The following is a 27,759-nucleotide window of genomic DNA, read 5'->3' on the forward strand; positions in this document are numbered from 1 at the left end:
GTGCCCGGCTGGCGGGGCAGTCCTCCATGTACCCCGAAGGCTCTCACCCTGTCACCCCCTCCCTGGGGCTGCATCAACACCCCCCAGGGCCTCCAGAAGGCCCCGCCCCTTGGGGAAGGCAAGGGTTGTGCAGGCAGGTGGCGGGCCGGACACTGGACCCGGAAGAGGAGGGGGCGGGGGGCTGGGATGATCAGTGATCTGCCCGTGGGCTCACACGGGCGGCCCTGTGCGTGCAGGTTGGGCAGGGGTGCCCCGCAGGAGCTGAGGTATGTGGGTGCCTGGAGCGGCCTGGCAGGGGGCAGCTGGGGCTAGGAAGTGGGCTAGTCATCGCCGGGCTGCCCTCAAGGCCCTGCCAGCTGGTGAGACCCTGGGGACCACCTGGACACTCCCCCTCCCCCTCAGGTGCCAACAGACTGTAGAGAGAGGGCAAGGAGGCCTTTGGGGTCTCGGGGTGCGTGGGGCCATCCCAGTATGCCCTGGTGCAGGATGCCCTGGGTGACGCAGGCTGGGGGGCTCGGGGGAAGGCTGTACAGGGGCAAGGCTGTGGGTCACGGTCCCCCGCAGGGGCCTGTCTCCCTGCCGCCTCCTGAGACCCGTTCCAGCCCTGAGACCAGGGACCACCACCCGAGTCTCTTCCACCAGCCCCTGGGCCTGGGTGATATGGTTTTGAGCAGGAGGGCTGGAGGCCCTCTGCACCCCTGGTGTGGACGAGGTCACAGAGGGAGGGAAAAGCAGCTGCCATGGCCGCCTGGGCCCCTGGGGCCAGGACAAGGTCAGACTGGGTCTCCTGCACAGCGCCCCTTGACCGCTGAACCCCATATGCCCCTGCTTCCCGGAGCCCGCACGCCCCCCACGGCAGCCCGGCCCACGGACCTTGGCTCTGCCACCCACCCAGGCCCTGGCTCCGCCCCTTCTGGGAACTGGAGGCCCGTCCTGGGCTGCCCTTGGGACCTGGGCTTCACTGGCCCGCGGGGCTGACGGTGGCTGCCCGCCGTGTCCAGCCCTGCATGTCACCCTGGTGTGGCCGTGGGGGTCCAAGGGCCGAGTGCGGCCCCCCGCACACACCCGGTTCACTCCCCCGTGTGTCTGTTCCGCGTTGCACTGTCCACGCGCGGCAGGGGTGGGGCTGCTGCTCCTGTGCTCCTAGTGGGGACCCCGAGGCTGGGGTCAAGCCCCCGGTGTCCACCCACTAAGGACGTTTGCTGGTGTGGCTGCCTCCAGGCTGGACCCCAGATTGTGTCTGCGCCTGGCACAAGTGAGCTGGCACCTACGCCCGGCCGTGTTTGCCTTCTCTGGGTGGCAGCAAATATTTACTGTCCTTGCTACTCTCCAGTGGATGCGAGGATGCCGGGGTGGGCCCCTGCCCTTGAGGGTCCCAGTGCCTACTGGGGGCCAGGCCGGGAACAGGGAGAAAGACCAGGAAACAGTGGCTTGAGGTCCTCCAGAAGGCCCCCGTGCAGAGCCCAGGCTGAGCCCCCAGCAGAGTCTGTGTCCAGCTAGACTGGGAGTCCTCACCTTGGAGCCCCCTTGACCCTGGGAGGGTGGGCCCTTATCTCCGCCAGGCGGGCCGTCAGAGCGGTAATTTGCAGGTAGAACCAGCAGAGGGCACCAAAGGCTCACTTTTGCTGCACTTCCTTTGTGCTGGGTGGCAAGTCCCAGCAGCGTCCCCTCTGCAGGGGTCTGTTGTCCCCGCTACCTACATTACCAATGGCAGGCACGCAGGGGCTGTGCGGGATGCCAGCAGGCTGGCTCCCGGGGGCTCTGGAGGCCGCAAGGCTTAGGAAGGAGAGATGGTGCCCAAAGCCTCACCCCACCTAGTCAAGCCACCCTTCTAGAGCCCAGGCTCCCTGGGGGAGCAGCTGGACAAGATGCCGGGTCCCCACCATTCTGGACCACGTCTCCAGGATAGTCTGACCCTCTGGCTGCAGAATCAGACCTGGGCCGGGAGGCCGTGGGGGTGAACTCCCTCCCCCTCTGCCCTCTTCTTCATGGCTGAACAAACCCAGCCTCTGCTGAGGGTCTCCCGGGCCTGGGGGGAATTGAGGCTGGGGGCAACGGGGTGGTTGTCGCTGTCAAAGCACCCCTTGCTCTGCTCATAGTCACCTCGGCCCCTGGAGCCAGAGGCTCATGCGAGATGGGGGCTTTGAGGACAGGAACCGGGGCCCACGAGGCCGCGGGCGGGGGTCCACTTGGGTCAGGGTTCTTTCTCGTGTCCAGGTCCATCTTCTGCCCAGTGCTGGGAGCAGAGAGAGGCCAGTTCCAGAGAGGATGTTGGGGGCAGGGGGTGGCCAGGGGTCCAGGAGCTGTGGAGGGAGCCAACAAGGAGCGGGGGGTGGGCGCCCCAGGGGTCCGGGAGCTGTGGAGGGAGCCAACAAGCAGTGGGGGGTGGGCGCCCGCCCGCCCCTCCCTCGGTGCTGGTTTCTGGCTTCGGAGCAGGGCGGCGAGGCAGAGGCTCCTCCCCACTGCCCCCTCCCCAGCCAAGCGCTGGCCCCCACCCCTCAGGTCCTCAGCTCACTTCCCCCCGGGCGGTCCCCCGGCCCCTCCCCACAGAGGCTCAAATGTCCCACTCTCTGCCATCTGCTGCTGTCCAGTATCTGACCCTGGCAGCCCACGGAGGGGCCCCCGATGCGGCCCCCAGAACCTGGGCCTGGGATTCTCACCACACAGTACCCACCCTCCAAGGCGCAAGGCTGAGATATGGGATCCTGGGGCCACCCCTGGGCCCTCAGGGTGGGGTGGAGGTGGGTGCGGCCTCCGAGGCCCCCCTCACCCAGAGATGCTCAGACCCTGGGTTGTCTGCTCCTAGTGGAGCCCGGATCTGTGCTTTGCCAGAGGTGAAGATGGGCCTCCAGGACCCCAGCCTGGGGGTCCAGAGCGCACGAGCCCCGGGCGGGCCCACCCTTCACAACCCACGTGGCCAAGGCTGCTGAGCCATCGGAACCTCGTGGTGGTGGGAGGGGCGCGTTCCGCCCGCCTCACTCTGACCCCCTTCCCGGCCCATCTGTGTTTTTAGAAAACAGAGCTGGCACCCCCAGGCGGCCCTGCAACCCAGGGCTGTTCACACCACGTCTCAAAGCGCACGGCTTTCTTCAAAGTCCGGCCTCACTTCAGAGCTTGACCCCGTTCCAGCCCGGCCTCCCCCGGAGCACCCTGCCCGCCCCCCACACCCGAGGCCCACTTGCCCGGGACCTTGGAAGTCCCCTTCCCATTCTGGGTCTCAGGTTCTGAGCTGGGGTCAGGCTCGAGAGGAGGCTCGGTGGGGAGCCAGAATAGGGCAGGGAGGAGGGGAACATGGGGGGCCCAGCTGAACCCGAGGCCCTGAATCCATGGCCCAGGCCTCCCTGGCCTCCCCACCCTCTGTGGTCCTCTGTGGTCTCCTCAGCCTTCTCTGGTCCCCTTCAGCCCTCCGTGGTCTCCTCAGCCTTCTCTGGTCCCCACAGCCCTCCATGGTCTCCCTGGCCTTCTCTGGTCCCCTTCAGCCCTCCGTGGTCTCCTCAGCCTTCTCCGGTTCCCCACAGCCCTCTGTGGTCTCCCTGGCCTTCTCTGGTCCCCTTCAGCCCTCCGTGGTCTCCCTGGCCTTCTCTGGTCCCCACAGCCCTCCATGGTATCCTCAGCCTTCTCTGGTCCCCTTTAGCCCTTCATGGTCTCCTCCGCCTTCTCTGGTCCCCCACAGCCCTCTGTGGTCTCCTCAGCCTTCTCTGGTCCTCTATAGTCCTCCGTGGTCTCCTTAGCCTTCTCTGGTCCCCACAGCCCTCCATGGTCTCCTCAGCCTTCTCTGGTCCCCCACAGCCCTCTGTGGTCTCCTCAGCCTTCTCTGGTCCCCACAGCCCTCCATGGTCTTCTCAGCCTTCTCTGGTCCCCTTCAGCCCTCCGTGGTCTCCCTGGCCTTTTTCATCCTCTGTAGCACCACCTGCCATCTCGCAGCTCAGCCTGCCCAAGGAAGGCTTCCAGTGTCAGGGAGAGGGAGAGGGTAGAAGGTGGGCTTCCTCCTTGAGGCCTAGATGATGGGTCTGTTTTTGGCTGCCTGTTGGGGGTGCTTCCTGGACCCATGTTCTGCTTTGGGGACAGAGAAGCAGAGAGGCCAGGCTCCAGGTGGTGGAAGAGCTAGTAGAGTGAGAGAAGAGAGGAAGGTCTAGCGGGCCGCCCTCCAGCAGCACAGATCAGAGGAGGCAGAACAGAAAGGCTGGGAGGCTTCCTGAAGGAGGTGTCCCATGTCCCCAGGCAGGTGCCTTGACCTTAAGATGGAGTCCACACTCGGCTCTCACTGCCGCGGGTGCAGACCAAACCTAGGGATCACTGTGGGCAAATACAGCTGGTCCCGCCCTCCCTGGAGCCAACTGGGAGCTGTGTTCATGCAGAGATACCATCCTCCAGGTCTGGGCACAAAGATGGCCAGGTAGAGGCCTGGAGGACACAGTGGGCCAAGTCCTGCGGGTGCCCCAGCTCCCCAGAAGCCCTCACTGTGCTGGGGCCAGCAGGAGGGTCCACTCCAGGCCACTGCAGGGCTGAAGGGTGAGAGCTGGTCGGCAAGGCAGGCTGGGCTTAAGTCCTTGCTCTGACTGTGTGGTTTTGGCAAAGTTACTCATCATTTCTGAGCCTTGGTTTCCTCATCCATCAAAAGGGAACCCACAGAGATTCTCCCATATGGTGGCTGAGGGTGCAGCAGGGCGACACGTGTGAGTGAGGGGCCCCCAGGCCTGTTGCCCTGGTGACAGCGGGTCCTCTGAATTGTGTCCTCGGCTCCTGCCCAGTGGGACAGGCTGTGGCCTCAGACGTCCTCCGCAGCCCAGCACGTGCCGTGTTGCTGCCTGTGGGCCAGGCATGTGGGCAAGGCAGGCCCAGGGTGGGCGGCCTGCGCAGGGCGCGTCCTGCGGCTCTGGACTCTGCATCTCCAGCAGGTTTCTCCCCCTCTCAGGGCCTCAGGGCTCCGCAGGCCCGCTGCTCCTCTAGGCAGCGGAGGCAAGAGGCAGCTGACGCACTTTCCACAGCAAAGGAGCAGGCCCCAGGGGCCCCAGGGTGCCCCGTGGGTGCGGCTGCCAGGCGGACCAGCCCCCCAAGGGAAGAGGCCCAGGGCTCGGGGGCCTGCGGGGCCCACATGTCTTGAAATGAGGTGGAGGGCTGGTTGGGGGAAGGAGCGTGCATCCCAGGGGGCCTGGGGGCTCCTGTGTGCCCGGGGGCCAGGGCCAGACTCCCTCCCCCCAAACTCCAGAGCCCTCTCAGGTGGCAGGTTTTACCTGCAGGGGATGGAGGGGATGACAGGTGTCCCAGGACCAGCCTGGCAGTGACTCAGCTACCAACGTCCAGGAAAGAATGCTCGTGTGGTCAGGGGAGTCAGGGGCAAACGCACCGTCGCATTGAGACAGTGTAATGATGAGCAATGATAAACAGGTATCAGTAGGTGGACTGGGCTGGGCGCCGACCTATGGGCACCAGCACGTCAGCCTGTGAGGTCAGAGGGACACGGAGGCCTGGGGGTGATAGGCTCGGCCCTGAAGCCTCTGGGTCCCCTCCCGCCCCGTCCTCCCTGGGTCCTCCTGCTGTTTTGCCCAGGGCGGCCTCACCCTGGCCTCTCTGGCCGCCTGCATGGAGGTGGCTGGGTCACCAGGTTCCCAACGGTGCGGGGCTCTTGGGACACCTAGTGATGTCAGAATGGGGGCTCTGTTACCCCCTGCTCCTGCGTTTGGTGAAGTGGCTCCTCCGTTATCCTCCCGGCAATATGGATTCTAGAAAAGCCAGGTGCTAATAAGGCTGTGGTTGCATTTCTCGATGTGGCCGCGAGGTGTCAGGCTTGGGTCAGGTTTGGAAAGCCGAGCAGGGAGCAGGAGTCAGGCATCAGTCAGCCCCCCACTGCCGCCCCTCGCTGGTTTCGGGGACCCTGCCTGAGGACGGGTCGGGGGGCGGGCTGGGTATCAGATATCTATCTGATATCTGTCTATCAGACAGATAGTAATCTATCTGATTGTATTCAGGTATAAACATAATGCCGTTTTCTCTAATTCCCAGAACACAGTGGATGTTTTAGGAAGGCGTCCCCGGCTCAGCCGCTTGGGTCACCCACCTTGCCACACGTTTGGCAAGGGGAACCCCCAGGACCTCCCTCCACCATCGATTCTGTAAAGCCAGGGCAGGGGCCTGATGAAAGCCTCAGATCCGAGTGCAAAGGTGCAGAGCCCAGCTGAACCCCAACAGTGCAGGGGGCCTCTGTCTTGTGGGAAGAATGTTACTGGTTTGCCCCCCAGCCCCCTTCCCAGGGTGCCCCAAGTCACCCCTCAAGACCTTTCGGGCGTGCGCTGTAATTTTAAAAGTGGACACCAGGTGTCAGCATGAGGCCACTTAAGCAGCCAAATGGAGGCAACTTGCAGCTGGGGATTTCTGAGAGTCTCTCAAGTCTCTCCTGCATAAACAGGATCTGACCAGGACCCTAGGCCGGGGTAACCCCCTCCCAGGCCTAAGAGGCAGTGGGGCAACAAAGTGTATGTCGTGAGGTGCCCCTGCACCCCAAATTTGCCTCTTCCGCCCCACTTCACTGCCTCTCCGTAGGCCTTGTGGTCCCACCATGGATGGTAATTAGAAGGTCAAGCTCAAGGTCACAACCCTCACAGCCGCTTTGCCTCCAGTCTTGCCTCAGTGGCACCAAGCTCTGGTCAGTCCCCCGTGGGGCCTCCCCACCCTGAGCCCCTTTCTCTGCTCCCCTTCCTTTACTTGAACACTCTGGGGTTCAAGGTTCTGATGGAGTAAAATCGCCCTGCATGGGTGTGATCCCCTCTGGGGTTGTGCCAGAAACAGGGACCTGGACTAGGGGCAGGGCTCAGATTCAATGCATTGGTTTAGGGGTGGGGACTCCCACATTTCCAGGAGTTTGATCTGTGGGTTTGAGACGCTTCTCCCCTTTCAGCCCCTTAGCTGCCCACCTTCTTGATTCCTTTTTTTTTTTTTTGTCTTTATTGAATTTGTTACATTATTGCTTCTGTTTAATGCTTTTGGTCTCTTGCCTTGAGGCACGTGGGATCTTAGTTCCCCTGACCAGGGACTGAACCCCCAAGCTCTTCACTGGGAGGCGAAGCCTTAACCACGGGACCACCAGGGAAGCCCCCCACCTTCTCAATTCAAGGATACCCCCTTTGGTGGGCCTCTCATGCAGCCTCATTATCTGGCATGGAGTCAGCCTTTTCCCCTCACTGGCCCCACCTTAGGCGTGGGAAGCCCCAGCTAAGGTTTCCCACATGGATCTGCAAGGAGCTCCCTTGTGACATCTGGGCATCTTGCAGCAGACACCAGGGGGTGGGGGGGGTGTGGCGCAGGCTGTGAAAACTAAGCCACAGAGTCCCCAGACACGGCCAGAGCAGCATGAGCAAGTGACTGCCGCACCCCCCAGAATTGTGGGGTACTTCACACACTGACTCCCCTCTGTGTGCCATGGGCCTGACTCAGGACCTCTAGCACCCTTGCGTTCCTCGCCTGCCCAAGAGCCCAGGGAGACGCCCACCTGCCCTCCTCCCAGAGGATGGTACGGCTCTGGGACTTCTGCATCTTGTTTAGGACACTCCCACCCCCAATTCTGACTCTCTTCCCCACTGAAAGCCCTGTTCTCATCAGATGACCTATCGCTCCAGCTAAGAAGGAAGTTCAGATGAGGGCTTGAAAGATGAAGGGAGAGGAGAGAATTGAACGCCAGCACAGGCTGGCAGGCGGGGCTCTGGGGCACAGGCAGGGTGGGGACCGCGACCTGCAGGGAGCCACACACATCCTTGCCTCCGAGTGCACCTTGGTTCTGCCTCCTGCTCTAAGGGAAGGCTCAAGGAGGAGGTTTAAGTTCCCAGTGTGACTTGGTCCAAGCTGCCTGGGCCTTCACTCAGCTGTTGAAACGTCTGGGTCCCAGGCTCAGTTGGAGTTCTGGTCAAGCTCAGAAGGCCGCAGACCCCAGTCATCCCTCCCAGGGGTGCCTGTGAGCAGGCTGTGCGGCTGGCTGCCTGCTGCCTGCCACTTGCTGCCTCAGTGCCTTGCGCCACACCTATGGGGCCGGGGGGTGCTGTCAGATGCCACCAGGGGAGAGGGAAGCCCCCAGGTGAGCCCCCTGTCTCTGGAAGAAGACAAACCTGGCCGCACTGTGTGGCAGCTGCATTGGGAGCGCCTGAGGGAAGATTTTTCTGACTGTCCTCGAACCCTGACTTTTCCCCAAGATGCCCCGCCCCTATTTTACCCGTGCCACGCCCACTGGCATGCCCAGATGTGTCAAGTGATTGCCAAGTGTCAATCAGTGGAGGCCCCGCCCACCCTCAACCCCCACTCCGCAGAGCCCCACCTCGCAGCTGGCGAGTACTTCGGGCTAATGCCCATGCCCACTAACGCCTTTCTGCCAGGCTAAGGGTGGGCCAAGTCTCCACCCTCTGATGTGCCATACCCTCACATGGGAAGGTGCCTGAGCCCCTGCTCCAGTAGGCCCAGCACCACCAAGTTGGCACAATTCTATCTAAATTTGGAGGGGCTTGGGGAACGGCGTGGGGTGGGGATGAGGTGGGGGCGCACTATCGGTTCCGCTGGCATTTGGGCAGGTGCTCCGAGGTGGAGAGGCTCTTCTTCTGGGGGCCCTTACAATGCACGCTCTAAAAACGCCCTTCACGTCTCTGCAGCCTCAGCCTCATCCCCCTCCTTTGCCTCCCAGTCAAGCCTGCTGGGGGGTCTGAGCACCACAGACAGAGCACCCCCGCCTTGGCAGCGACTGCTACTATTGGCCCAGCCAGCGGATCATCCACCTGGCAGTCGAGAGCCTGGGGCACCCGTGACATCCAGGTCCTCTTTACCCACCGCCCAGGGGAGCTTCAGAGACAACACAGCAATTAGAGCACAGGTGCCTGGGCGTCCCTCCCTCACACGCTCCCCTCTGGGTGGTAAGAAAGCTGCCTTTGGAGTGCTCAGGGGGGAGTGGGCTGGGGGCAGTTAACAGGAAGGGGAGGGCCTGTGCTGCCAGAGGACTCAAGGGAGCTTGCACTTTGGAGCAGACAGGACAGGTGGGGAGGGAGCCCCTCAGGGGAGCTGCCCAGAGCCACAGCGGCTTTTGCCTGGAAAATACACTTTCCTTCACTGAGCCGGCAAAATGGGAGGGGTGGGCTGGAGCGTAGGGCCACTGTCTTCAGCGTGAGGGCACAGCTGCTGTTGGAGAAGTAAAATAGTTTTCCCGTGTGAGAAGTTCCCTCTGGCTGCACCCCGCCTTACCGGGTCCCAACCAGAGACAAGCAGGACACTGCAGGGCCTCTGAGGCCCAGGGTTTGGGAAGTTATTTTTTTCATACCACGTAAAAAGTAAAGCTTCCCTCTGTCCTCACTCCCTACACCACCCCTTCCCCAGAGAATCCCACCATGTAATTGGAAAGGATGCTGAGAAGGACGATGAAGGGGTGCCGCCGCTTGGGGCCCCAGAGCGGGATCTAAAGAGGAACGCTCCTCTCCTCCTGACAGTGTGCCGGTTGCCCTGGGCCCCTCCCAGCCTCCCCTGCCCTGGGTCGTTCTTGTTTTGTGCATGGAGTGTGCCTCCCCTCCACCCAGACTCCCGTGTGGCATGTGTGGGGAAGGGTTCACTTCCCCAGAGGAGCACAGTCTCCCCCACCCTCAGCTGCCTCCCCGTGGCAGAGGTGTGTGTGCCTGGCTCCCTCCTTGCTTCCGTTCAGGTGGGGATGTGCTGGGGCAGAGGAGGCAGGCTGTCTGTGTGCAGACACCAGCCCCCAAGCTCAGGCAGAAGGCAGGGAGGGGCGGCCTGTCCCATGGACGGATCTCCAGCTGCTCCGTGGGCACCTCTGCAGGCCTGGCCGTGGGGAAGCCCAGCTCTGGTGAACTGTGGACACTTCTCCCCCTCCCTTCTTCAGAAAAGGCAGAGCTGGGCAGCCGGAGGGACAGGCAGGGTAGCCGTCACCCAAACCCTGACAAGGTGACCCGAGGGCCTCTCCACCTGACAGCCAATGGAGGGGCAGGGGCCAGGGCCCTGGCTGGATGTGTGCACGCTTGTGCATTTGTTTTAAAAGACACCATCTTAAGAATACCCCTCTCCTCTCCCCCAGGGGACGAAGAGTCACTGTTGACCTTGAGGACAAGGAGGTGGCCTTCAGGTCCCAGCCACAGGGCCCCACACCCAGGCCAGGTCAGCCCTTTGCCCAGGCTGCCCCCCGGCCAGAACCCGCAGCAGGCCAGAAACCCCAGCCCGGAGGTCAGCTGCTGTGACCTGTGGCCCTCGATCCCCACCTGCTCAGAACTGAGGCCGGTGGCCCCAGCCCGCAGAGGTGAGTGCTCCAGACGCTCCCAGGCAGGACTGCGTGCCCAGTCAGTGCCACAGGCTCTGGACAGGGGCCTGCTGTCCTCGGGGCTCAGAGTCCCGCCTCGGGAAGCTCCTGTGGCCATCACCCTTTCCCAAGGAGTGGAGCCTCCAGGGGGCTGGGGTCGTATCAGGGTGGCACAGCAGGTGGTCGGCTCCTGGGGGCTCAGCTGCAGGCAGAGCAGGCCCCCTGCTGCCGGGGCAGCGTGGTCCTCGGAGGGGTGCTCCTGGTAGGACAGAGGGAGGAGGAGCGGGCAGCCCAGGGGAGAGTCAGGGGTGACGGGCGAGCACAGAACTAGAGCAAGGAGCTGCAGGCAGAGATCTCCAGCAAGCTGAGGGGGAAGCCTGGGGGGCCCCAGGAAAGCTGGGCTCAGCTGGGCATGCCAGACCCAGCCCTCCCTGCCCTGGGCCGCTGCTATGGGGCCTCACACGGGTGGTTTGACCTCTCTGTGTCCCCATCTGTCAAAGTAGGGGGACAGTCGCAGGACGGTTGGTTACTGTGCAGTAGAGTGAGGTAACGACAGAGGCCGCCGGCTGGGGCTTCCTGTGTGTGCCTTGGGGAATTGAGGGGGACCCTGGAAAGGTTGGGGGGGCAGCCAGAGCCTCCTCTGACACTGCTGGATGGAGCCGGGGTGGGGGCAACAGGCTGAGCCACCCCAGAGCAGGGCTCGCTCCAGGGTCTCTGGAAGCGGAGGAGAGGGGGCTGTGTTCCCAGTCCTGACCCCAAAGCCACAGAGGTCACTCTTCAGGGCCTGCCGTGGGGGACCCAGCAGGTGCCCCCTTTCAGGCCGATTTGCCCGCCGGAGAGAAAAAGAGAGAGAAACCGAGAATGTTTTTCAAAGGTGTCTTTAGTTCAGACGCTACATGAACTGGTACGACAGTGGCCACGCCTGGGTCCTTGCAGCTTGGGGGCCGGGTACCCCACACTCCTACACACAGCCGACGTTGGTCTATTGGTCAGGGGCTGGCGGTGCCTGGGGCCTTGGGTGACTTGTGCCGCCGTCGGGTCCTGGCCTTCTGTCCAGCTGGGGCCTGGGTCCCCGGGCTTCAAGCCTTGCTGCTGGGAGCAGGCGCATCCCTCCCGCATCAGTGCAGGGTCCTCACCCCTGCGCCGCCGGTTGCCCTGTGGGGGCTGAGGGAGGGGGCGCTCAGGGGACTCCTGGAGAATGAGCCGGGTTTGTAAAATGCTGGGCTTGGTCCCAGGGAGGTGGGGAGCGGCCAGCTTGGAGCCAGAGCCGGGGAAGGAAGCGGGGAAAGGGAAGGCAGGCTGCAGGGCGAGCGGGAGCAGGGAGCCGATGCAGAGCCGGAGCCTGGAGCCAGGTCGGGGTGCGGGGCTGGGCTTCCTGGGGTGAGTCCAAGTCTTCGGGGGTGACTGTCCTCTTGGAATATGGCTGGCACATCGCGGGGTGGGGGGTGCGTACCAGGGCTGCTGCAGAACTGGAGGGAGGGGCAGGTGATGGTGCCTGGGGCCGAAGTTTTCACCAGCCAAGCCCTGTGCTGGGGGAGACCCCAGCCCCACAACATACCAGGGCTGTGCCCTTCTTACTGTGGTGGGGGACTAGAAGTTTGGGCGGCCTGGGTGGCTGGTCCAGGCTGGGGGTGGCCAGTGCCCTTTCTGAGCCCCACAGTAACCCGGATCTACCCCCCCCACCCCCCCGCCCCGACAACCCTACCCCTTTAGCCGCACTTGTGACTAAATAAGGCGAGGGCTCAGCCTGCAGGCCTGCATGCGGAGGAAGTGCCTCTGTGCCCCCTCCTGGCCCATGGCCCGGCCCAGCACCCCAGGGTGGCCTCAGCCTTCCTACCTCCAAGATCCAGGCACATGTCTCCAAGCACCGGGCCGCAGCTTCTCCAGGGCTGGCGCCTGTTCAGGACTGAAGGCAGGGAAGGGTCCCCAAAGGGCCCCCTCCCCAGCATGAAGATGCCCAGAAAGCCCGACTGACACATGCCTCACCCCGGTCCCCGCAGCCCCCAGCCTGGGAAGCAGGCCTGCAGGAGAGATGGGGAGTCCGGAGCAGGGCAAGGGAAGTGGAGACCCTCACCCAGGACTTGAAATCCGCTCTGGGGTCCCAGGGAGCTGAGGTCTGCAGACAGACACTTTAAAAACACTCCTCATCCCCAAATGTACAAGCTGCCACAGACAGGGGAGCCACCCTGCCAGGCTTCCCTGGGAGGCCCCCTCCTCGCCCTCCCTTCTATAGGCACAGGCCTGACCGCCAGGGCCTGGGGACTGCAGAAGGCTGGTGGGGAGGGAGCGGGGCAGTGATGGGTGGGGGGAGACAGGCCAGATGTTCTTGGAATGGACACAGGGTGATTGATGTGGACTGGAATTTGAAGGGGGAACATTCCCCACGTGCCTTGGGCTCCGGGTGGAAAGTGGGCTGCTTTTTTCATGGTGTGTGGGGGGGTCCTCCCCATCTTGCCAAACTCCTCTGAAAGGGCTGCCTCAGCCCTGCCCAGTCCCCACACCTGTCCAAGGGCATTAACCCCTGCCTCCCCAGAGGGTCAGATTTTGAGGCGCCTCCTTTCTAGCTGGGGCCCCTTTGTGGGGTGACCGTGGGGGCAGGTGATGGCTGGTGTGCTGGCCCTGAGACCCCATCACCCTGCTGCCCCCAGCAGCACCCCGTCGCTGGCAACACCCTCAACCCACAGATGCGCAGGGGGTGGCCGCCCCCCACCCGCAACATTGCCTAATTCCAAAGGGGTGATCCGGTTCCCACCAGTGTGGTGGGGCTGGGTAGGGTTCAGCATTCCTCTTGTTTGTCTTAAGGAACTAGACTTTCACAGCCGGGAGAGGGAGGCTTGCCGTGAACATTCTCTTAGAGAAAACGAAAGGAGACCCCTGACCCCCGCCACCATCAGTCCTGTCTCCCCCCGCCCCGCATTCGCCTTCTCTTCACTAGTGCTTCAACTCTCCCGCGTTATCAAAACAAAATTGGGTTCGCCTTCGTCGAGGGGCCCGAGAAGGCCCGGACGGCGCTCGCGGAGCGCCGGGGACGAGCGGGGACGGCCGCCGGGGGTGATCCGGGGCCCCCCAAACCGAGCCGGGGACGAGCCTGCCCGCGGCGGTCGCCGGGCCGCGGCTTCGCCTAGGCTCGCAGAGCGGAGCGCGTGGGGCGCGGCGGCGGCGGGGAGCCCGCGGGCCTCCTCGGAGGCAGCCGAGCAGGGAGCCCAGAGCCCCCCGGCACGCCAGGGAGCAGCGCCCCGTCGCTCCCTCGCCGCCCCGGGGTGCCTCGCTTCCACCCGACGCGCTGCAGCACGAAGCGCTGTCAGGGGCGAGGAGGCAAAATCGGGAGAAGCGACGTGCCAGCCCCGCCGGGGCGGCGGGCGTCCCAGGGAGCCCCGCGTGCTGCCCTGGAGCCGCCGCCGCCGCCGCCGCGTGCAACCCGCGCCCCGATCCCCGGGGAGGGCGCCGCCGCTCCGCGGGAGTCCCCTGGGCGCCGGATCCGCAGCGGCGCGGTGCTTCCCTGGCCGGAGCTCAGCCTCCCAAACGAAGCTCTCCATCCCCAGGGTCCCAGCCCACCGAGCGACATCCCCCCGCTCCTCCTGATGGCAGACGTTATTTTATTTTATTTTTTCTGTGGTTTTTCAAATTTAAGGTTTCCTCCCTGATCTCCCCCAATACATTCAGCATTCCTCCAAGTCACAGGATTTTTTTTTTTTTTTTTTTTTGACATTAATTTCTGGGGACCTGAAAACACATAAGCCCCTACTGGCTTTTCCAGGTTTACACTAAGGCCTGGGTCCCCGAACTTACTGGGTGTCTTCTCCCACCCAGGCTCTTAACAGTTTTACTGTACTCCCCAACCCCCTCCTCCACCCCCATCCCCAGGTTCTACAGAGTTACACAGTGCCAAACCCTATTCAGAAAAATTTAAACATTAACTCCAGGTCCTGGGCTCAGGCTGACTCCCCAGGATGAACCCGGTGTTTTTTTGGCATTAAGGCATCTTTCCCAAAGAAGAGGACTCTTTTCCTGTGTCCCTGTAATTTTGGTCGACAGGGGCTCCCAAGCTTACTGCCCCTGTCCCGGCTCCTCCTTGCCAAAGCCCTGTTCCTCCGCTTCATTAGAGTTTAGGACATAATCTGCTGAGTTCTACAAATTTATTGGCCCCAACCTGGGCTCTCTAAATTTTAGGTAAAGAATCCCAGGTCCCCCCACCCCTGCCACCCCCTCGCAACAGACTGAGCAATTTCCCCAGGACCCTCAGAGTTGGAAGGCTGCTGCCTACGCCTCACCAAAATTTACGCATTAAACCCAAAGCACAGAGACCCTCTTTCTGAATCATAAACAGTGTGTGCTCTGATATCCTGAGTTCCACAAAATTGAGAAGATGGTTTCTGGTCCCCAAAACTCACCGAGCAATTTTTTTGGTGGGTCATAAAGACATGGGGCATTCATTTCTGGGGCTCTCCAAGCTTCCTGCCACTAATCAGGTTCCTTGAAATTTAGACGCTGTTACCCAGGCCCCCCAAACACACACAGCACTTATCCAAGCTGTGCGCAGCTGTGACCATGGGTCAGGCCGGTCCCCCCAAATCACACATCTCTCAGGTCCCCCGGGTCAAATCAAGCACAAAACAAACCCTTGCACAGAGCCTATATCTTGTTTTACCAAGCTCTTTTGAGTGACCCAGTAACCAAATATTCTGAATATTTTCTCCGCCTCATAACATTCTGAATATTAAAAAATTCCCTGGGCCCCACGAGCTTACTGACAAGAATCCGGGTTTCCTAAAATTCAGAACTGATCCCAAATTCCAGGCAAACCTACACTGGACCTTTTCCCGGTGCCCTCTGTTTGGACACGTTGGGCTCTTAATATTAGGCATCGCCCTCTCTAAGCTCCCCAAACACATTCAATGTCACAGAAAGGCACTGATTTCTCAGGTCCAGAGCATTTCTCCAGGCACTCACTGAGTCACCCCAAATTCAGTCAACATTTCTTGGGTCTCAGACACTGCCAATCTTCTGTAGACCACCAGGCCCCACCACTTAGGAATTCTTAATCCTTTCCCCCTAAAACTTCGATATTGACCCTCTGTTCTCCTGGGGACTTTGAAAGACTTCTTTGGATCCCCAGATTCAAAAATTATTTTCTGGGGCCTCCGGATTGCGATGCTGCCTGCTAGCCCTCCAAAATAAACTGAGACTTTTTTCCCTTTTCCACAAAACAACTGAACTTTTCTGAACATTGATTTATGGGTCCCCTGATTTTATGATCCTTACCCTGAGTCCTCCTAAATTTAGGCAATTTTCCACAGGCCTCCCAAAATGAAATTGCCCAGATACTGAAAAATACCCCCAGGTCCTGGAAATCTCAGGTATCATAGGCCTGCGTCCTAAAACATTCCTTGCTATTAACAGGTTCCCTGAAATTTAGATATCAGTCTCTACTGAACAATTTCCATGGGTGCCCCATACTTGGGCCAGTGCTTCCTAGGGGGGTCCCCAAATGCAGACAGTGCCCAGCAAAATATTTTTTTTTCCTGTTCACCAAAAATAAACTAATCGAAACCAATTTAAAAATTAAAATATTAAAAAGACATTGATTTTCTGCCTTCTCCAAATGTATTGATCACACCCCAGGTTGCCCCAAATTTAGATCGTGTTTCTTGAGTCTCTCAAAGACATTGAGAATTTTTCCAGAAACCACAATTATGGAAGTTACTTTCCTCGGGCGCTGCAAGCATCCACTAACCTGAATTTCTAAATCTTGGAAATGATTCTCCACTCCTCTCCACCGCACCTGGATCCCCAAGACCCACCCACTGTTTTTCTTTCCCGAATTTTAGACCCTTTGCCCTTTTGGAACCTCCCAAGTTCCACACCGAGAATTTTGCTCCGGTCATGGTCATCCGCAGGCCTACTGCCCTACAAATGGGGCTGTCCCACAAGCCTGCTGACCTACATGCCCGGGTCCTCACAGGGTAGACTCGGCTCCCCTGTCCCCCGGCTGCACGGAGCAGCCTCCCTGGCCCCCAGACTCGGGTTCTTTTTCTGGAGTCTAGAATTTAGTCATTAATCACAGCTTCTCACCCCGACGCACCCTCCCTTGGGTCCCCACTTCAGGACCTTCGTTCTCTTCCTTGCAAACCAGGCGGCTCCGCACTGCGTTCCCGGCAATTGGGCATTGCTCCCGGCCCCAGAGCGGTCTCTGCAGCTTCCGCAGACCCGCGCCCCGCGGGCACCGGTTCTGGGCCTCTCCGCGTCTGCTACGAAGTACCCGGAGCTCCTCGGATGCGGGAAATTTCTCTCGTCCTCCTCACACACACATTCGGTCGGGCAGCTTGTCCGCCAGGACGTAGGCAGGGCTTCTCCCGCGTCCAGGAGAACGACTGGGCATTGCCCCCAGTTTCCCCCAAATTTGGGCATTGTCCCCGGGTCTTCCAACGGACTGGGCGTTGCCCCCGGACACTGGGGACTGCCCCGGGGTCTCGCTCACCTTCAGTGCGCCTACCGCCCGCCGCAGTTCGCTCGCTCGCTGCCTCGACTCCTCCGCGCCCGCGGACGCAGCCTTCGGCCTCCAGCCTCGCGGTGAGCTCCCCGCCGCTTCGCGTCCCGGCCTGGCTCCCAAACCCACCCGCCGCCGTCCCGCCGTCCCGAGCGGCTGCTGGGGACACCGGCACGGGGCGCGGGAGCCGTGCGGCGGGCCAGCCCCTCGGCCGCCCCGCGCGCTGGGTCGGGCCCCGGAGACCCGTGCCGCTTTCCTTTGCTCTGTGCAAAGATCACAACGGGGGTTAAGCGCCTCGGCGACCTCCAAGCGGGGCCGGCAGGGCGCAGGGCAGGAGGGACGCGGAGAAGAGGCGCACCCCCGCTCAGGCGGCGCGGCGCCTCCAGCCGCCCGGGCGCCTCCAGCCGCCCGGCGGAGGACTCGGGTAGGCGCGCGCCGAGCGCGGGAGACGTGATTGATGGCGGAGCGAGGGGGCGAGCCGGCCTCGGGCTTCCGCCGCCTGCGGCCCCTTCCCCTTGGAGAGGCGCGCGTGGTCGGGGCTCCTGGGGCGGGCCGGGCGCGGGGACTCGTGCGTGGTTTTGACTTGGTTAAAAAAAAAAATCACACCGACTTCTTACATCGTCCAAACCCTCTAGGAGATGGTTTCCCCAGACCCTCAAATGACCGAGGTGGCCCCCGGGGCTGAACCCGAATCTACGCAAGTCCAACGCATAGAGGACGGGGGAACCATTATCCGGATATTTTGGGTGGGCCCCAAAGGCGAGCTGCTTAGACGCACCCCGGTGAGCTCGGTCCTGCAGGTAGGATTTGAACGACGTTTCCCGCCCTGCTCGTCTCGCCCCTGGCACACAGGCGCAGCCCGGGCCGGCCCCATGCCTGGCCCCCAGCCGGGCCAGGTCCTCTCCACGTACCGCACCTGGCGTCCGCCGAGGCTACTCCCCGGTTCCCGTGCGGCACCGGGGGGCGCTCGGGCTCCGGCTGCAGCTCGAGGTGCTGCGCCTGCTCAGGCAGGTGGAGGCTGCGCGCTTCGCCCGCGCCCAGAGACTCCCCGCTTCCCCAGCAGGTCCCGGCGGGACTCGGGGACCCGCCACCTGTGCCCGCACACACAGGGCACCCCCGCCGCCTAGCCCCCCGCTGGGGCGCGGGGATCCGGCCGTCGCTAGGGCATGTGACACCTCCCACCCTGGTCGTCCCGGGTCCCCCGTGTACTGTGTAGGGGCTCTGGCACCCCGGAACTTCAGACAGGGCCCCCAAACACTTTGGAATAGAGATTCTAGATTTCTTTCGAACTCTGAGGATCCCTGCCCCCACTCCAATCTCGTCCCCGCGCACCCCACAGCCCCCCCCTCACCGCTGCCCCCCGGGACCCCAAGCCTGGCCCCCCCTTGGCTCGAGTTGCAGAGGCGGTTCGGGGGCGGGGCGAGGACCCCTCGAGCGCCCATTGGCGCGGGCACTCGGCCAGCGGGGCCCGAGCGGGCGCCGAGCCGCGGGTGGCTCGACTATAAGAGCCGGGCGTTGGCGCCCAGAGTTCGCCTGCTCTCCGGCGGAGCTGCGTGAGGCCAGGCAGGCCCCCGGCCCCCCCCTTCCGGCCGCCCTCGCCTCCTGGCCCTCGCCCGCCAGCGCCTCCACCCGGCTGGCGGCCCCGCGTCGACGCCGTCCGCTACGCTGCTGACCCCCATCTCGGGCGCCGTCGGCGGGGCCGCGCTCCGCCGGCCTGCGGATTCCCCGCCGCCTCCTCTTCGTCTACCTCAACGCCCGTCCCGCTTCGCCCGAGGAGGCGGTTCCCCCCGCAGGCAGTCCGGCTCGCAGGCCGCCGGCGTTGTCATCCCCCGCGCTCCCCCCCGGCCCTCCCCGGCGCGCAGCCCGGCCGCTCCCCCTCCTCGCTGCGTCCCGAGCGGCCCCGGCGCCGCCACCGCCACCCCCCCGAGGCCCGGGCTCGCGACGGCCGAGGGCTCCGTCGGCCCAAGCCGAGCTGGGCGCCCGCGGCCCGGGTGACGCCTCCGCTCCGCCCCCCTCAGCACCTTCCCCGGCCCCCGACGTTGCGCCCTTTCCTTGGCTTCTCTGCGCTCCCCGGCCCCTCTCCGGCCTCTGGTCCCGGCCCCCTGTCTTCTTCCGCAGCCTTCCCTTCGCTCCCTCCCGTCCCCCCCAGCTCCTTGCCTCCAACTCCCTCCCCTTCCACGCCCGCCCTCTCGCCTTCGCCGTCCCAAAGTGGATTAATTATACGCTTTCTGTTTCTCTCTCCGCTGCTCTCTCCCGCTGTGAGCCTGCCCGCCTCTCGCTGTCCTCTCTCCCTCTCGCCCTCTCTTCGACCCCCCCTTTTTACGTTCACTCTGTCTCTCTCACTATCTCTGCCCCTCTCTGTCCTTGATACAACAGCTGACCTCATTTCCCGATACCCTTTCCCCCCCTAAAAGTACAACATCTGGCCCGCCCCGGCCCGCAGACAGCCCGTCCTCCCTAAAGAATCAGACAGAAATTTCCCCCCCCCCCAAAAAAAGCCATCCCCCCGTTCTGCCCCGTCGCACATTCGGCCCCCGCGACTCGGCCAGAGCGGCGCTGGCAGAGGAGTGCCCGGCAGGAGGGCCTTCGCCCGCTGTTCGGTTTGCAATACGCAGCAGGAAGGTGGGCGGCCCCGGTGCCGGCTTCCAGGTAAGCTGCGTGCGGGCCGGGCCCGGCGGGGCGGCGGGGCCCGGGCAGACGGGGCTGGGGGGCTGGCGGTCCCGTCCCCTGGGGCGAACCCCGCGCTCTCCCTTGCGCCGCGGAGGAAGGGGCGAGGGGTGGGGGGCGGGGGAGGGACTTGGGGAGCGCCGGGGGAGGTGTGAGCTCTGTGCACGCCGACTTCCTGGTCTCCTTGCGGGTGCAGGGGGCTGTTACTTAAAGTTTGTGATTTGTGCCGTGCGGGGGCAAGGGCGGGCGTGGGCGGGGGGTGGGGCGGCGGCCGTGTAATGAGAAGGGGCGCAAATCTCAGAAACCCACCCTGGTATGTTGACTCGTTGCCAGCAAGACCGAGAGAGGAAAACTGGGTGGGCGGGGCCAGGATGGAGCGAGGGGGGCCGAGTTGGCAAGAGAGTCCTGCCAGACGCCACATTCCCTCCGCGCCCCCCCCCACCGCCTCCCTCTCCCGGTCCCCGACATTTCCAACCAGGAATCTGGGTGGAGGGGGGCTGGTCCAGAGCTCAGAGGGGCCCGGAATGGACCGTCCAGAGAGGGTAACTGCCCCTGCCCCCGTGGGCAGATGGAAGTTTCCATACAAGGAGGTGGAAAGCAGCCCCCTCCGGAACCGCCCCCCCCCCCATTTCCTTGTGCCGAGATGGGCTGGGGGTGCAGGAGGAGCCCCCCTCCCCCGCCCTGGTACTTTGCTAAGAGACGGTGGGGCTAGCGGTTGGGGGTGCAGGAGAGGAGGGACTGGCTGGGAGGACGGAGGGGGCGGGAGCGAAGGGGGCGGGGGGAGTGGTCAGCTGGGAGCGGGGTGGGGGCAGGGTGGAGCCGGGGCTGGGAGGAGCCGGCCCAGACATAAAAGCTGAGGCACTGACCAGCCTGCAAACTGGACATTAGCTTCTCCTCGGAGGCAGCCTTCCAGACTCCTCCTCCTCCTCCTCCTCCTCATCCTCCTCCAGCCCCAGCGAGCCTCCTGTCCAGCTGCAGGTAAAGCGGCTCTGGAGCCAGGACCCCGCTGCGCTGCGGCTCCCGCCCGCCGCAGCCCCTTGGCTCCTGCCCGCCGCCCCTCACTCAGCCCCCCACCCCTCCTCTCTGCCTCTGCCCCCCACCCCTCCTCTGCCCACTGGCTCACCTGGCCTGCGTGGCTGCCTGACTCCTGTCCAGTCTCGGCTCTCCGCTGGTGTCCTGGACTGGACCCCACACCAAGTGGCTGGGCTTGCAGAAAGATGGAGTTGCCGCTCGGACAGCAGGAATTCCTAGCTGGCCAAATTTGTTTTCAGAATTTGGAGGGGGCAGCCGTGGGGCAGCAGGGAAGCAGGCCGGGGTTTCGTCCAGCGAGGGGCGGTGGGCGAGGTGGCCGTTTAGATCTTCCATGGGGCTGGCCCCTGCTCGTCAGGAGCTTAAGCGCGACTGAGTTTCCTCCTCAGTCCTCTAATTTCCTACACGATTTATTGCATCAAAATTCCAACATGCAACAACCTTGCTCCAGGCTGGGAAGTCGTGTGCGGCTCAATGCCCCTGTGCTCAGTGGGTGCAGTGTCTGGGACGGACACATGTGGGCAGCCCACCCGGGTCCTTGCTTGAGAAGCCTTAGGGTGCCACCGGCTCAGGGGCACCGGGCCGTGACTGTCCTCCCAGAAGGGGCTTGGAGCTGTGCCTGCCGAGGACAGGCTGGGACTGCCTGCCTGGGGGGCTTCCACCTTTTGGAGAGGCGGAAGTGACTGCTATGTCTAAAGGGAAGCCAAGATCCTTCCCGTTTACGGGGCCTATTTACCCCAGTCTGCAGCCTCGCAGCCTTGTGAGGGGGTGTGTCCTGAGGTGTATCTTTTCCGTCAGATCGGCCCTGAGGGAACCTGGTGTCTGGTCCCCCGGGGGTGGGGGGGGCTGACCTGCTCTCTTCAGCTCTCCGATTGGGGTTTGGCATCCCAAGAGGGGAGTGGCTCCGGTGTTCCTGGAAGGACTTTGAGGCCCCTGGCCATTGGGAGTGCGATGCGAGGCCTGGAAAGGAGGCTTTTGGTTTTCATGTGTGTTTTGGGGACCCCAGGGAAGACTGGGGTCCAGGGACTAAGTGATGCCGGAGAACGAGGCTCCCGGGAGCATGGCTGGCACCCTGTGCCAACCACCAGACCTTTGACCTTTGCTCACCCACAGGCCGAGAGGTTGGGAAAGGCCGTCTGGGAGGGAGAGGCATGGGGCCGGGAAGCCCCGCCATTGCGTTGGGAGGGAGGCTGGTCCTCCTGGCGCCCTTGCCCGGCTGGACCTCTGGGATGCACATGCTCTGTGCCGGGGTGGGGCCCTCTGCCATCTTGGCTGGTGCAGGGAGGCCCAAGAAGTGGCCACAGCCTTGTGCTGGCCCCACCCCCATGACTTCATAGGATGGAGGCCAGGTCCAGTGTCCAGCACTGGCCCCTGCCGCCGGGTGTGGCCAAGCCTCGGCAATAATACGAGGGGGACGGTGATCCCCACGTGAAGTTACTGACCAGCGCTCGGGGCCCATCAGAGAGGCTCCGCCCCCGGCCCTTCCCTCCTCGTGGGGTGATTCTGCATCCCACCAGCCTCAACAGAGAAAGCTCTTGTTGTTCCTGTAATTAAAGCAATTAAGATTAAGGAGAAAGCCAGGCTTTAAATCTGCAACTGGACTTGGACTTAGGAGGTGGCTGGGCTTAGGGTCCCAAAGGGAGCAGGCTGGCATGTCCTGGCTGAGCCACGCGGGGACCTGCCGGAGGGCGGGCCGGCCCTGGGCGGGGTGGTGGGCTCACGCCTCTCTCTCCCGCAGACATCAATGGGGATCACAGCAGGAAAGTTGGTGCTGGTGCTTCTTGCCTTCTTGGCCTTCGCCTCGTGCTGCTATGCTGCTTACCGCCCCAGCGAGACTCTGTGCGGCGGGGAGCTGGTGGACACCCTCCAGTTTGTCTGTGGGGACCGCGGCTTCTACTTCAGTGAGTAGCTCCCTGGGGCCAGGGGAGGGGTACACACAGCAGGTCCTTCGTAGATGCTGGGGTCCTTTTCACGGTCCTCAGTCGCCTCTGCGGCCTCCCTGGCTCAGGGGGCTGGGCCCAGGCTTCCAGCCACATGACTCGCAGTCAAGGGAGAATGGACAGGTGTGTCCACAAGGGGCCAGGCCTGAAGCCGCAAGCGCGAATGGGGTGCGGAGGGGGCTGAAGGCCCACCACGGTGCGGGGGCGCAGACAGCCCTTCCCCTCCTGCTTCTCCCTGACCTGCCCACGGGCAGAGCTGTGGGCACCGGCTTCCTGCACCTTTTGTCCACGTCTTGGCAATGGGCACGTATCTGTGGACTGTTAGATTTGAGATGGAATCAAATGAGTTGAATGCCATTAAGAATAAAAGTCACTGGGGGTGTGTGTGCGTGCTGGGGGACGCCTGGCTCCATCCACGAGGGGGCCCGCTGCCCTGATGGGAGGCAGGGGGCTCAGGTCTTGGGCGGGACCCACACTTGAGGGCGGCTCATGGTGCAGGCGCCTGCCTGCTGGCCTGAGCGTTTTGGCTGGTTCTCATGGTTTTGGACCGGGGACGCCTGGCTGGGCACTTGGACCCCTCTGCCCCCCTCTGCCCTGCTGCCCCGTGCAGCAGGGCGTGTCCTCTCCTTCAGCGTGGGCTCTTGCCCTCATCCCCCATAGTCTGGGCCTCCGGTTCTTTACTGTCAGGAGAGTTGGGAGAGTGTCCACCTGGTTACCAGGAGAAATGGGGGAGCAGGGGCAGCCTGGCCCTCAGGGTGGGGCGTGTGCGCTCCCTGGGCTCAGCCAGACGCCTCTCTGGGCCACGGGGTTGAGGGGACATTGCTGGGGCAGCCGGACGAGGGCTGTGAGGCTCGCACCCGGCCCACCACCCCCACGAGGCATCTTCCTCCACAGCCTTTACTTACCCACCCTCTGAAATGGGCCGGAAACGCCCGTCTTGGCATGCCAGCGCTTCGCTCTGAAAAGCACACCCGCTTCTCCGGCTTCTGAAGCCCCTGCCTGCCCTGGCTTCTCCCGTGGCCTCGCTCTCTGCCACCCTTGGGGGCAGGAAGTGGCACCGCAGCGCCTAGTGCTGGCTGGCCCTGGCACCAGGCTTGCCTCCCTGATGGGCGGGCTGGGCTGAGCCCCCAGCCCTTTTGACCCTGCAGCCGGACCCCTTACTGGGGGCTCCCTTCCCGCCCCCCCCTCCACGGACGGCGGAAGGAAGGCGGGGACTTCACGTGGCCGAGTCTGGAGCCTGCGGTGGGGGGAGGGGAGGGCGGGAAGAAAGGAGGGCGTGGTCTGTGCAGCTCCTCACTCCTCTCCTCCCGTCTTCTCCTTCTTCCTCCCATTCCTGCCGGTCTCAGCGGTGGCGTCTCTAGGGCCACAGGCACCTGGGCTCCTGGTTGGTGCAGGGGGGGCACCTGGATCCCAGCCGGCCTTTGGGCCGGGACCCCGGGGTCCTGGGAGGCGGGGCCGGGGCCCACCTGACATTCGAGGAGGAGGCACAGGGCGCCAGGGGCTGGCTCTGGTCACTCACGCTCACTGTCCCTTCTGTCCTTTCTGGGCCCACCTCTCGCTTCCTTCCTCCACTCCAGGCTGCGGCTGGCTGTCCTTGCAGGGCCACCAGGTGTCCCGTCCTGAGGGTGGGGGCGGGGGCTGGCCAGAGGACCCCTGCCTCTGCCAGGTGCGGGCACTGACCTGTCCTGCCCTTCCTCCCTGGGGGACCTCCAGGCCGACCATCCAGCCGCATAAACCGACGCAGCCGTGGCATCGTGGAAGAGTGTTGCTTCCGAAGCTGCGACCTGGCCCTGCTGGAGACTTACTGTGCCACCCCCGCCAAGTCCGAGAGGGATGTGTCTGCCTCTACGACCGTGCTTCCGGTAAGATGGCCCCCCAGCTCCGGCCCAGCCCCTGCGAGGGGAACCCTCCCCTCTCTCCCCCTGCAGCCCCGCAGGGCTGTCACCTCAGAGCCACGGGGCCAGGGCACAGCCAGCTGCTTAGCTGAGAGGGCAGCCGGGGAGTTCTTTACACCTGCCCTCCCCACTGGGGCGCTGGCCAGCAGCGCGGGTGGGCACTGGCCTATCACACCTGCCGTCGCACCCTGGGCACCTGGGGCAGCTTAGGCGTTGCCCCCCGTGTCCCCCGGGCCCTGGGCAGCCCCTGACTCGCTCTTCCTCTCCCAGGACGACGTCACCGCATACCCCGTGGGCAAGTTCTTCCAATATGACATCTGGAAGCAGTCCACCCAGCGCCTGCGCAGGGGCCTGCCCGCCTTCCTGCGAGCACGCCGGGGTCGCACGCTCGCCAAGGAGCTGGAGGCGCTCAGAGAGGCCAAGAGTCACCGTCCGCTGATCGCCCTGCCCACCCAGGACCCTGCCACCCACGGGGGCGCCTCTTCCGAGGCATCCAGCGATTAGAAGTGAGCCAAAGTGTCGTAATTCTGCCAAGTGGCACCATCTACCTCGCGCCGTCCTCCTGACCGGGACCGCCCCACTAGGTCTCTCTCTGAAATCCCTGTACCGTCCTGTCTGCGGGCTCCCCTGCCCCGGCCTCTGTGCCCCAACCTCCCCACGTCAGGCGAATCCCCCTCGGCCCCCTCCATCTGGCCGAGGGGATCAGAACAACATCTCTAAAAATGTACAAAACCAATTGGCTTTAAATATCCCCCCAAATTATCACCCCCCAAATTACCCCCAAATTATACAACCAAAATTGCAATCATGAACCCCTCAATCAGCCCCCTTGAAACGAATTGGCTTTTTAGCAACACCAGAAAAGCAAACTAGCTTTCCAAAAACTTCTTAAAAAAAAAAAAAAATCAATTGGCTGAAAAAAATACTAAAAATAAATTGGCTTAAAAACAATTGGCAAAATAAAAGAATTCGGCCCCCCCCCCTTCCTTCTCGTTCCTTTTGGATCTGGACTTAAATTGGCTTTGATCTAATCATCTAAGAGAAAGGAAGGGGCCAAATTTGCAGGTAGGCTTGTCCCTGCCGGCCAGCCATCTCCCCGCCACTGTCGCCAGGCCCTCCCCGGGCACTGGCAGTGTGACAGCAAAGACCCAAACCTGCTCCTCCTCCAAGTTTCCATCACTGGGACCCCAGAGCAGTGAGGGGACGCTGTGAGACCAGAGGAGGGGAGCACGGAGCAGAAACCCCGAATCGCCCAGATAAAGTTGAATTGGCAAAACACCCCCACACTCCAAAATCTGACATCACAATCCTTACCTTGGAAAGCACATGCAACCCTGCACGCACACACACACACACACATCCATGCACGCACACGCACACACACACACATCCATGCACACACACACCCACATCCATGCACGCACACACACACAGCCTCACATGCATCCATGCACGCACACACACACACACACACATCCATGCACGCACGCACGCACACACACACACACACACACACACTCTCTCTCTAGGGACACCCGTGCCCAGCCTTGTGCAGCTGAGACCGAATTCCATCCCAAATTATTCTCTAAGCTGCCCCGCGATGCGGTTTTCCTGCTCCGTGCTCCCCTCTGGTCCCCTGGGATACACCATGGTGGGAAGGTGTGTCTCGGGCTCAGGCAGGTGGTTCCATCTTTCCGAGAAGAGGATGATCCCCACCTCTTCTCGGCACCTGTCCTGACCCCACAGCCCACAGAATGTAAGTCCTGGGTGCCCCCAGACCCCAGGGGCATCCACGCACCGACCATCGTGCAGAGCGAGGAACGGTTTGGCCAGGCGGGAGATGGCTGCAGCCAAGCGAGACGAGCCCAACCACGTAGCCTGACCCCCTGGGTGTGCTCCTTCAAGATCTGGGGAGCCCTCTCCCCCGAGCACACCTAGGGATCATCTTTGCCAGCCTCCTGGGGAAGCCTCTCAGAAATGAGGGCCCCCCTGGAGGCTGGCAAAGGTGACGGGGAGTGTGGGAAGTTTGGAGGATGGCGGGGTGGGTGGGGGGCAGTGGGGGCTGGGTGGGGGGACATTCCGAGGCAGGAAGTGGTCCAGCAAGATTTCGGAGAGAAACGTTCGGGGGGAAGGAACAGCGAGGCACTTGCAGAATTACAGACGGAAATCAGAACCCAAATTGACGCCAATTGATCTATCTCCCCTCTTTAATTACTCCTGGGGCATCTTTCCTTTTTTTTTTTTATCCCTCCTTAGCTTTTTACGCGCTCTTTTATCAGTTTGCTCCCTACCCCACGTAACAGGGGGGCAGTGACCAAGGACGAGGGACACAGACTCACCACCGTCACCCGCGGCCCCGCCGCCATCCTGCCCTCCGCCATTTATCGCCCTGTTTTTAATTTTTTTTTTTTTATCTGTCCCTGTCGCTTGGGTTGAGTGGAGAGTGGAGCCTCTGTGGGGGTGTCGGCCACTGTGCCCCCCAGAGAAGTCAGGGGAATGGAGACGGCCGCTGCCCGGCCTGGCCCCCGGGGGACGGTGGCTGGTCCCCGGGGGGTCCTGAGGGGCGGAGGAGGGGGCGGGGAGGCGTCTCTCCAGGTGTCAAGAAGGTGCTCGGTGGCCACCAAGGTGGGGCCCCTGGCCAGCCAGGCTGGCCAGGGGGGAAGGGGCTACAGATGTGTGAGCGAAGGGCTCCAGCGGGCGGGAGCAGGTGGCCGCCTTCTGCACACTTGGGGAGGCTCCCCCCGTACCCCTCGGGAACAGCTTGCCCGCCTCCTCAGCGCCCCGTCTTGCCCCCAGGAAGCTCAGAGCTCCGCGGGGCTTCCTGGCATCCAGGCGGGGTGAGGTCGGGTGGTAGGAGAGGCCGGGAGAACCGGGCCCTGCAGAGCAGAAGAGCTGCGTAATTTTCTGACCGCTGGGTCGCTTGGGCCCCGAGGCCCTCGGGTCTGGTGACACGACGCGGCCACCACTCTCGGCACCTCGGGCTGTGGCAGGGACCCGGGCGGCTGGGGGCTTACCTCACCCCCGCCTCTGCCCCCAGCGCAGTCCCCCTGCACGGCAGCCCGACTAGTGAGCTAGAGGCCTGACACCTCGGGTCCCCGGTGACGGGGCTAACACAACCCAGGGGGCGGTTGTGCCAGTCCACCCCAGACACAGCGGGCAGCTCTCCGTGGGTCAGCTCCATCCCGACCCGGGGCCCCTTCCGACCTCCGCGCCCAGCTCGTGGCCCTCCATCCTGTCTCTTCCCCGAGTCCCCCCAGCTGTCTTCAGCGGGACCCCCTCTCGGGTCTCTGAGTCATCACGCGAGGACCCCCACGCGCAGAACACCAAGAGTCATCGTGTCCGCCGCCCCATCCACCGCGCGGCTGTGTTCTCCTCCTCTTGCCCGTAACGTGCTGTTTCTGGCAGAATCCACAGCCTGGGTTTTGTCTTTAACCTTTATCGCTCGCAATCCCAATAAAGCATTTAAAATTA

At 63.0% G+C, this 27,759-nt stretch overlaps 2 protein-coding genes across 8 annotated transcripts; one reads left to right on the forward strand and one right to left on the reverse strand.

Moving 5' to 3' along the window:
• The first annotated feature begins 114 nt into the window (after nucleotides 1-114).
• Nucleotides 115-27,759, forward strand: IGF2 (insulin like growth factor 2). Of its 7 annotated transcripts, XM_025286933.2 has the most exons (7): nucleotides 161-266; nucleotides 8,631-8,848; nucleotides 10,052-10,270; nucleotides 17,393-17,557; nucleotides 22,192-22,354; nucleotides 24,107-24,255; nucleotides 24,559-27,759. In XM_025286933.2, exons 4-7 carry the CDS (start codon nucleotides 17,396-17,398, stop codon nucleotides 24,790-24,792), a joined length of 708 nt encoding a protein of 235 aa, XP_025142718.1. In that variant the 5' UTR covers nucleotides 161-266; nucleotides 8,631-8,848; nucleotides 10,052-10,270; nucleotides 17,393-17,395; the 3' UTR covers nucleotides 24,793-27,759. The 7 variants fall into 7 exon arrangements, with proteins under 7 accessions (XP_025142717.1, XP_025142719.1, XP_025142720.1 ...); XM_025286932.2 differs by lacking the exon at nucleotides 8,631-8,848 and having other exon boundaries at nucleotides 115-266; XM_025286934.2 differs by lacking the exons at nucleotides 8,631-8,848; nucleotides 17,393-17,557 and having other exon boundaries at nucleotides 116-266.
• Nucleotides 11,133-16,546, reverse strand: LOC123333833 (translation initiation factor IF-2). The gene is made up of 3 exons (XM_044943836.1): nucleotides 16,343-16,546; nucleotides 12,108-12,176; nucleotides 11,133-11,739 (listed from the first exon to the last, which is right to left on the reverse strand). Exons 2-3 carry the CDS (start codon nucleotides 12,124-12,126, stop codon nucleotides 11,156-11,158), a joined length of 603 nt encoding a protein of 200 aa, XP_044799771.1. The 5' UTR covers nucleotides 12,127-12,176; nucleotides 16,343-16,546; the 3' UTR covers nucleotides 11,133-11,155.

This window comes from Bubalus bubalis, chromosome 5 (assembly GCF_019923935.1).
Source record: "Bubalus bubalis isolate 160015118507 breed Murrah chromosome 5, NDDB_SH_1, whole genome shotgun sequence".
NCBI lineage: Eukaryota > Metazoa > Chordata > Mammalia > Artiodactyla > Bovidae > Bubalus > Bubalus bubalis.